The sequence below is a fragment of the Elephantulus edwardii genome, unplaced genomic scaffold (assembly GCF_000299155.1).
Source record: "Elephantulus edwardii isolate Elephantulus edwardi_28Jun2011 unplaced genomic scaffold, EleEdw1.0 scaffold00010, whole genome shotgun sequence".
Lineage (NCBI taxonomy): Eukaryota > Metazoa > Chordata > Mammalia > Macroscelidea > Macroscelididae > Elephantulus > Elephantulus edwardii.
In genome coordinates, this window is record NW_006399760.1 from 24,387,277 (window position 1) to 24,397,749 (window position 10,473).

Consider the following 10,473-nt stretch of genomic DNA (forward strand, 5'->3'; position numbering starts at 1 on the left):
CACAGTTCACTCTTCTCTTTGAAAAAGAAAAGAAAAATTCTTTCATTGGTATACAATCCCCTCTCCCCCCCACCCCCAGTACACTCCACTATGCAGCCTTCATTCTGGACTCTTGTCATGACCATAATACCCAATCATATATTACTTTTAAACTATTATCTCCCTCATCTGTTTCAGTGCAGTCTACATAATTTATCCGATTTTCCCAGTCTCACCCCAACCCTGATGTCACTCTTGTTCTACAACAGTGGCACTATGCAGTATTTGTCCTTTTGTGACAGATATTTCACTGAGAATAATGTCCTCCAGGGTCACCCATTTTGAATATTGCCTGAGTTTCTTGTTTTTCAATGCAGCGTAGTATTCCATTGTGTGAATATACCATAGCTTATCTATCCATTCGTTTGTTGATGGGCACTTCGGTTGTTTCCAAGTCTTTGCTATTGTGAACAAAGACCACAGCCTCTTCTAAACCCAGTTTGTGTTTTTGGTAGTTCTCAATCTGCTCTACTGTTTTGGTCATATGTTTTACAATCTTCAGCATGACTTTGTTTGCATATGATAGTGTTTGATAATTTCCACATTCTGTTGGATTCTGTTGAATCACCTCTTTTGAAATGCGAGTAAATATGGATTTCTTCTAGTCAGTTTGCAGTGAGTTGTGCGTGAGATTTCTTGGTACAACTTGGTGAGCATGTTCAGTACAGCATTTGCTGAACTATCTCAATTGATATGCCATCAGTTCCTGGGGCTTCGTTTTTTGCCAATTCCTTCAAAGCAGCTCAAACTTCTCCTTTAGCACCATTTTATCTTTATCATAAGGTGTTTCATGAAATTCTTCTGTGTTAATTATTTTTGGTATAGTGATTCTATGTACTCCTTCCGTCTTCTTTTGATGCTTCCTGGATCATTCAGTATTCTGTCTATAGCATCTTTTAAGTAGTGCAACTGTTGTTGTTGTTATGTGCTGTTGAGTCGCCTGCAACTCATAGCAACCCTATGTACAACAGCCCTAAACTCTGCCCTATCCTGTGCCAATCTAACTATCTCCAACACACCTGCCTCCTTTATTACCCCAGTCACTGAATCAATCCATCTCATCAAGGGTCTTCCTCTCCTGTGCTGTCCCTCCACCCTCCCAAGCATGATGTCCCTCTGCAAGGATTGGTCTCTCCTTGCAGCATATCTAAAGTATGTCAGATGAAGCTTCAGAATCCTTGCCTCTAAGGAACAGCATGGCTTCACCCTCTCCAAGACAAACCTGTTCATTTCCTTAGCAATCAATACTCTTCTCTAACCCCACAGCTCAAAGGCATCAATTCTCCTTTTATCTTCCCTCATCATTGTCCAGCTTTCCAATGCATATCAAGTGATTGCAAAGACCATGGAATATATCAGGCTCACCTTAGTCTCCAGACTGACATCTTTGCACTTCAGCACTTTAGAGAGGTCTCTAACCACAGACTTTCCCATCACAATACATCTTTTAATTTCCTGGTTGCTGGTGCCAAGAGTGTTGCCTGTGGATCCAAGCAAACTAAAGCTGTGAACAATCTCAATCTCTTCTCCATTCATCGTGGTGCTGCCAGTTGGCCCAGTAGTGAGAATCTTTGTTTTCTTGATGTTAAGTCTTAATTCATACTGAAGACTGCAGTCCCTGACCTTCCACAGCAAGTCCTTCAGGTCCTCTTCAGTTTCAGCAAGTAAGGTTGTGTCATCTGCATAACACAGCTTGTTAATGATTCTTCCTCCAGTCCTGATGCCACATTTCTCCTCATAGAGCCCAGCCTCCCAATAACCTGTTCTGCATAAATATTAGAAAGGTATGGAGACAGAATACAGCCCTGGCGTACACCCTTCCCAATTTTGAACCATGCACTGTTTCCTTGCTCTGTACTGACAACTGCCTCCTGGTCCAAGTATACGTTTCACATTAGCACAATCAAGTGTTCTGGAGTCTTGAATTTGTTCTTCAGTTTCTTCAGCAAATAGAGATACCATTTGACCTAGCAATTCCACTACTGGAAATATACCCTAAAGAGACCATAACTAACATCCAAGCAGATATATGTACACCCATGTTTATTGCGGCTTTGTTCACAATAGCAAGGAGTTGGAAAAAACCCAAGGGCCCATCAACAAACGAATGGATAGAGAAGCTGTAGTATATTCACACAACAGAATACTACGCTGTATTGAAAAAGAAGCAACTCATGCAATATTCAAAATGGGTGACACTGGAGGACATTATGCTGAGTGAAATATCTCAGTCACAAAAGGACAGATACTCTGGTGTCACTGTTGCAGAATGAGGCTGACATCAGGGTGGGGGTAAGACTGAGAAAAACTGGATAAATTAAGTATACTGCATTGAAACAGATGAGTGAGAGAACAGTTTAAAAGCAATATATTTTAGGGCATTATGATTATCATAAGAGTTCAGAATGAGGGTTGCAGAGTGGAGTATACTCGGGGGGGGGGGGTGGGGGCCTGTATACGAATGAAGGTGTTTTTTCTTTTGTTTTTCAAGAAGAGCGAACGGGTTGGGGGAGGGATGGGTGGGGAGAAAAGTGCAACAATGAATGAATGGAAATCTAAAACCTCTGTAAATGTTCATTGAAATTAATTTAAAATAAAAAAGATGCTGAAGGGAGTTCTTGTGGCATAGTGGCAAGCTGTGCTACAATCCCGTAGGTGCATGCTCCTCTGAAGAAGGAGGGGCAGTCTCCTCTGTGCCAGTCGGATCTGATTCGACGGTGTACAACAAGAAGAAAGCATTTTTTAAAAGAAATGCTGAGCAAGTTGATCCTTTTAGATTTTTCTGACTCCAGCTCTTTGCACATTTCATCATAATACTTAGCTTTGTCTTTACAAACTGCTTGTTGGGATATTCTGTTTAGCTCCTTAATTTCTCGATTTTTCCCCCCTTCGCTTTGACTTTTTGGCATTCTTGTGCAATATTCAGTGTCATCTGACCTTCATTTTGATCTTTTCTGCTTCCTTTATCTTTTTAATGATCTTTTGTATTTTTCAAGATTATAGTTCTTGATGTCCTTCCATAGCTCATCAGGTCTTCCTTCATTAGTGTTCAAGGTCTGAAACCTGTTCTCAAGTGAGACAGACTCAGTGACAAATTTTGGTTCTTGTGGATTTGTATTTTTTTTAACATCAGCTTTCAAATGAGACCTTGATGATCTGTTCCACAGTCAGCACCTGGCCTAGTTATTACAGCTGATATTGAGCTTCCTCAAAAATTCTTTCCACAGATGTAATCAATCTGATTTTTGTGTAGATGATCAGGCGAGGTCCATGTGTACAGTCACTGTGTTTCTTAAGAAGTATTTGCAATAAATAAAGTATTGATTGACCAAAATTCTATTATTCTATTACCAGCCATATTTCTGTCACCAAGATGAAGTTTTCTGACTACTGATCATTCTTCCTGGTTCCCAACTTTTGCATTCCAGTCACTCATTATTATTAATGCATCTTGGTTGCATATTCAGTCGCTTTCCAACTGCAAAAATTTGTAGAAATCCTCCATTTCCTCCTCTTTGGCTCTAGTTGGTGCATATATTTGCATGACAGTGGTATTAATAGATAGGTCTGCCTTGTAACTGTATGGATATTGTCACTCACAACACGATATTGCAAGATTGATCTAGAAATGGTCTTTTTGACTATGAATATGACATTTCTTCTCACCTTTTCATGTCCTGCATAGTAAATCATGTGGTTGTCTGAATTAAAATGATCCATGGCTATCTCATTTCTCGAATGCCAAGTATGTCAATATTTATGGATTTCACTTCTTCATAAACAATGTCCTATTTTCCTAAATTCATACTTATCACATTCTACATTTTAAACAGCAGTGTCTGCTTGCAACTGTTCCTTTTCCTTTGCATTTCCCAATACAAGGGCTCTGCCTCGGTTGTCATATCTGCTAGCCTAATAGGGTATTTGAAGACATGTTATTTCGGAAGTAATAAACAACCCCTTCCCTGGCCTATCTTCCTTTAGATGCTCAGCTTTAAAGACTAAGGTGTGCCTGAACCAAGTTGGGATATTTTCCATTATTTCTGATCCATCTGAAAGTTAAACTATGGATAAGGATAACAGAAGAAGAATTGATATTTTCAATTAGTAAAGAATGCTGAATATCTCATTGACTTCCAAAAGAACAAGTCTGTCTTGGAGGAAGTGTAATGAGGGTGCTCCTTATGGCAAGGATGGTGAAACTTAATCTCAAATAGTTTAGGCATATGTTAAGAGTATCCAGTCCTTGGAAAAGGCATTTTCTTGGAAAAGGTGAAGGGTCATCAAGAGAGATTATGAACTGAATCATCAACGAACTGAATTGCTTTCAGTTATTCTCGCCAGTGGGAAATGAACTGTTGAGAAGTCATCTGGAAACATGGTAAAATTATAATTGATAACTAAACTTACAGAGATGTTTGGAGGAAATATTAACATGCATAAATGAGTAATATATATAATATGTATATGTGTGTATATATATGCACATGTATGCTATATATATGTATGTATATACACACACACAAACAACAAATTAGATGGCACAGTGAGAGAAAAACTAACTCACCAATGTAAGAAAATATGTAAAACATGGAAATTGTTTCTGTAGTTGAAAGAACCAAATGAGTTTCAGTACTGATAGATAGGTATTGGCAAGATGATCCGGGAAGCATCAAAAGAAGGTGAAAAGAATACACAGAATCACTCAGAAAGAATTGGTTGACACTGAAAAATTCCAGCAAGTACCATATGAACAGGAGCCAATGGTAATGATGGAAGAAGTTGGAACTTCCTTGAAGGTACTGGCAAACAATAAGGAGCTAAGAATCAAAGGGAATGCCATTTGACATGTTTCAATTACCAGCTGCAGCCCTGGACATGATCCTCAGTATATGCAGGAAATTTGAAGGACAGCTGTTTGGCCATCAGACTGGAAGAAATCCATATTTGTTCACATTTCTAAGAAAAGTGATCCAAAAGAATATGGATATTTTTAAGCAATACCATTAAGATCACATAAGTGAAATAGTAGTGAAGATCACCAAAATAGCTAGAACATTAACAGAGAACTGCCAGAAGTTCAAGCTGGATTTAGAGAGGTTGTGGCACTAAGAATATCATTAGTGTTATCAGATGGATCCTGGATGAAAGCAGAATACCAGAGGATTATCAGTGTTTTATTGACTGACAGCACATAACAACAACAACATGCATTTGACTGCATAAATCTTAAACTATGGCTAACATTCAGAAGATTAGGGATCGCAGAATACTTAATTAGGCTCATACAAACACGGTATCTAGGTCAAGAAACTTTGAACAGAGAGCAGTGGAATACTGCATGGTTTAAAATCCAGGAAAGGTAAATATTACAAGATTTATCCTTTCTCCAACCTATTCAGTCTATGGTGAGCAAAGCATTCATGAACTCACACGCTGTGAAGAAAAATGTGGCACCAGGGTCAGAGGAACATTCAACATGTGTTACACATATTATAAACCTTGGCTGCTGAAAGGAGGACTTTAAATGCTTGGCCTTCAATATAGATTGCTTTTCAGCATAAGACAAAACTACTCAGCACTGGAGTGATATGCAACATCATGACAGATCGAGAAAAGATTGAAATTGTCAACGATTTAATCTCACTTGGATCCATTGTCAATACACTTGGTACCAGCAGTTAGAAAATCAGGAGATTTAACTGCATTGGGTAAGTTCGCTGTCAGGGACCTCTTCAAGTACTGAGGAGTATCGTCAGTTTGAAGACTTAAGGTGCACCTGATTCAGGCCATGGTCTTTTTAATCACTCTGCCTCTGAAGATGGATGGTGAATAAAGATGAGAGAATAATTGACACCTTTGAGTTGTAGTGTTGGAGAAGAGTACTGAACTGTCAAAAGAACAAACATATTTTGGGGAAAGTGCAGCCAAAATGCTCTTTGGAAGCAAGGATGGCAAAGCTTCGCTTCACACATTTTGAACTTGTTGCTAAGATTGGATATTCCTTGGAAAAGGACATCATGCTTTGAAAGGAGAAGGATTAGTGAAAGTGGGAAAGACCCTCAGTGAGCTAGATTGACACACAGTGACTTCTGCATTGGCTCAAGTGTGTCAGAGATGATGAGAATGGCACAGGATAGGACAGGATTCCGATCTATTCAGAGCGTTGCTGTGAGTTGTTTTCAAGTAACACCTAACACCATCACCTTACGATAACAACCTCATGGTATAAGATCCTGCATCACCTGAAACTTGCCCATCTACCTCTCAATCTAAGTTCTGATATAACCACCTTATAAAACAACATTTTATTTCTTCAAAGCTTGTTATTACAGTCTGTAGTTCTTTATTCATTTGCTTACATGTTGTATCTCTCGGTCACATTAGTGTTATTTTATGAATATAGTTATCTTCTTGGTTTTGTTCACCACTCTATCCATACAAAAGATAGTAACAAGAATGTAATAGCACACAAAATAGCTCCCCATATGTTCTATTGAATGAATAAGTGAATTAAGTTATAAAAAATTTTGAAAACTTGGCATCAAAATGAAGTAGTATTCTTTATTGAAATTAAGGGAGTTGGCCACTTAATTATCAGTATTCTAAGTCTTAACAGTAACCATTTATAGCCATGGAGTATCATTAGAACAGTTTACTCTCTTTATTATCCTAAGGAGATACGACTAAAGCTCAGTGATTGAAATAGTCTCTAAAAAATACTCTACTCTTTGATATTTTGTGTTAAAAGAGCCATGATGGCACAGTGGTTGTTTAAGTAGTTGGCTGCTAATAGATTGATGGCTTGAAGTGGCCTACTAGCTCCTGATGGCCTCGTCTTGGCACTGCTAATCAAAAGGCTGTGTCTGGTGATTCAGATCAACTAACTGCTCTGAGTAGAAATAAATTTGATGACTCCTAACCTTGTCATCATGTTTATTCTTCTGCTTGTGAGGTCTTTTTTCCCTGTTCACTATAGTGCCATGATTTTGACTTGACTTTTGTTGGAAAATTCTACTCCAGACTGGCTACAAACCTAGGATCCAGCTCATTTGTAATTGGGACATTAACTTTTATACATACATTGAGCAAGGGTAAAGAATTAGTTGAGGTTTTTCTTTTTAAGAAAGCTACAAAGAGGAGGTGCTCCAGAATGGATTCATATGTCAAAAATGAAATTAAAGAAGGCAATACTAAGGGGAGCTCTGGTGGCCTAGTGGCAAGAAGCTGCACTGCAGTCCCAGAGATAGGCGGTTCAAATCCACCAGATGCTCTGCCGGAGAAGGAGGGGCAATCTCCTCCTGTATAAGTCAGATCTGATTTGATAGTACAGACACACACAAAATAAGAAAATAAAAATTAAAAAAAGAAGGCAATACTAAATAAAAGATAGCAAAGTATATTTCATAAAGTTTAATGGAAAAAGTCAAACCATCAATTTTAACATTGAGGTGTTTTAAACATTTTTCTATAGCTGAATTTTATAAAAGTGAAATTTAGAATTATGCCCTTAAATGATTTTGTATTGTTTTCTACATATTAAAATATGAAATTCTTTAACTTCTAGTGAGCTTTTAGTACACTACATTTCTACATGTCTTAGTTTGTACTAAACTCAAGTCTTACTATAATATCAATTCTTTTTAATTCAGAAGAACAGAGATGCATATGATTGAGTTTCAAGATAATGGTTTCACTTAAATGGTTTTGGTGTAAATAATTCAAATTTCTCTCCTTTTCTTTCCTGTTAAGGTTTCTGGACTCTGCTTATAATATCCTTAACGGCTGAATTCTCCTGTTGCAGCTTTTCCTGGACAGTGACATATTTTGATTCTTTTGAACCAGGAATGTTTCCTCCTACTCCTCTTTCACCTGCGAGGTTCAAGTACGTATTTTTGTCTTTCCTTTTTTTAACCCATTTTATTTATGTTTTATATATTAAAAATTATTTTATAAGGCTGCATCTTTGTGAGGTAAGATGTTAAATCTCTAGTCATTAATTAATATGTGAGGCATAAATAACAGTGTTTTTCAGTCTCTGATGTAAACCTGAATGGATACAGAATATATACACCTGTCTAGATAATAACAGAAGGATGGGCAGTCTCCTGCACATGATTAACTGTCTCCGAAAACCCTCTGGAGGGTCAGCTGTGGCTTGCTTCGGCTTGCTTCGGACTCAATGGCACATGTCAACCAATCTACCAATCATCTAGATAATAATAACAACAACATCTGAATAATGAATGCAGTGCTGTTTTTGAAAGAATTAAGTTAGAAATGACCTAGGAACTGAGGAGCTTTGATGAGGATTTGTCCTTTCAGGATGTAATTTCATGTAAAACTTATTTATGACATTAAGAAAAGTTAATGTCAGCAGTTTGAATGTTTTATTACACTTACACATCAATGATCAGATTTATAACAAATTAATAGATAGGCTTTTTCCTCAGGATTTAAAATTTCTGTAAGAAATAACAAGCATATATGGTTTTCAATTTTTTATGTGTAGGCCAGATTAGTTGCTTTCTGTAGTGGAATAGTTCTAACTTTCTTTAGTTTGTGTTTTCGCATTCAAGAACTTTCAGAAAATTTAGTAACCAGTACTGGAAATCATTTTATTTGTACAAGCAAAATGTAGGTTTTAAATAGAAATTTCCAAATAAGTATACTTAAGAGCTTATTCCTCCAGTGAATGGAATGAGTGCATGAGGATACTAGAAAAATAATGTTAAAGATTTAGATACTACTGTAGGATTACAGTCGTTTAGTAACAGTAGTATTATCAGCTCTAGTCCACGTCATTTAGTCGTTTATCCAAAAATGACTGGGACAGTACATCAGCAAAGAACTGCCAAAAGTGTAGGCTGGGCTTAGAAGGGGTCATGGTATTAGGGATATTGTAGCTAATGTTAGATGGATGTTGGCTGAAAGCAGGGAGTACCAGAGGACTGTCTATCTCTGTTTCATTGATTATGCAAAGGTGTTTCACTGTGTGGATCACAACAAACTGTGGCTGATTCTAAGAATGGGAATCCCAGAACACTTGATTGTGCTACTGAGAAACCTATACTTGGAACAGGAGGCAGTCATCAGAACAGAACAAGGAAACACTGCATGGTTCAAAATTGGGAAGGGTATATGCCAAAGATGTGTCCTATTTCCATACCTTTTCAACCTGTATGCAGAACAGATTATCCAGGAGGCTGGTCTGTATAAGGAGAAGTGTGACATCAGGATTGGCAGGAGGCTCATCAACAATCTGCCTTATGCAGATGACACAACCCTGCTTGCTGAAACTGAGGAGGACCTGAAGCACTTGCTGCAGAGGGTCAAGGAATGCAGCCTTCAATATGGATTGAGGCTCGATATCAAGAAGACAAAGATTCTCACCACTGAGCCAGTTGGCAGCATTAGGATGGATGGTGAAGAGATTGAGATTGTTAATAGCTTCAGTCTGCTTGGCTCTACAGTCAACACTCTTGGTACCAGCAGCCAGGAAATTAAAAGATATATTGCGATGGGAAAGTCTGCTGTCAGAGACCTCTCCAAAGTACTGAAGAGAAATGGTGTCACTCTGGAGACTAAGGTGCACCTGATCAGGCCATGGGCTTTGCAATCACTTGCTATGCGTCAGAGAGCTGGACAATGACTAGGGATGATAAAAAGATAATTAATGCCTTTTGGTTGTGTTGGAGAAGAATATTGAATATACCATGTACTGCTAAGAAAACAAACAGGTTCGTCCAGGAGAGGGTTAAACTAGGCTGCTCCATGGAGGCAAGGATTTTGAATCTTTGTCTGACATACTTTGGACATGTTTCAAGGAGAGGGACCAGTCTTTGGAGAAGGACATCATACTTGGGAGGGAAAGCGCAGGAGAGGAAAACCCTCTATGAGGTGGACTGGGGTAATTGGGGTAGGTGTGTCAGATGGTGAGATTGACACAGGCTAGAGGAAGGTTTAGGGCTGTTGTACATAGGGTACCGACTCGACGGCACATAACAAGTCCACATCACATAAATTTTATCTTTTTTTCCTTATAAATGCATTTTTTCAACCTGTTGGCTCCATTTCATTCAGTTGCAGTGTGCTTTTAAAAGTATTAACTTTCTCTCCTCCTGTACCAGTCAGATTTGATTTGACGGTACACTCACACAAAAATAAATAGATAGATAGATAGATAGATAGATAGTATTAACTTTCTGTATTTGAAACAGATTATATACTTGCTAGTATTTATCTTTTTTTCTGTGATGGATGATGATTTATCAGTAATCTAAACTGACTTGAGCATAGTAGAATTAACATAATAAAATTTGTGCTTGCTATTGTGTGCCACTGGACCAATTGGCAGCATCAGGATGGATGACGAAGAGATTGAGAGTGTTCACAGCTTCAGTTTGCTCGGCTCCACAGTCAACACTCTTGGCA

The 10,473-nt window shown here is 38.1% G+C and overlaps 1 protein-coding gene across 1 annotated transcript in view; it reads left to right on the top strand.

The window, feature by feature from the left end:
• ARL6IP6 (ADP-ribosylation-like factor 6 interacting protein 6) overlaps positions 1–10,473 on the top strand; it is a 58,577-nt gene that overhangs the window by 35,908 nt on the left and 12,196 nt on the right. Inside the window, exon 3 of the mRNA XM_006880776.1 lies at positions 7,792–7,924. Coding sequence (XP_006880838.1) covers positions 7,792–7,924 — 133 coding nt within the window. The remainder of the gene's footprint in view (positions 1–7,791; positions 7,925–10,473) is intronic.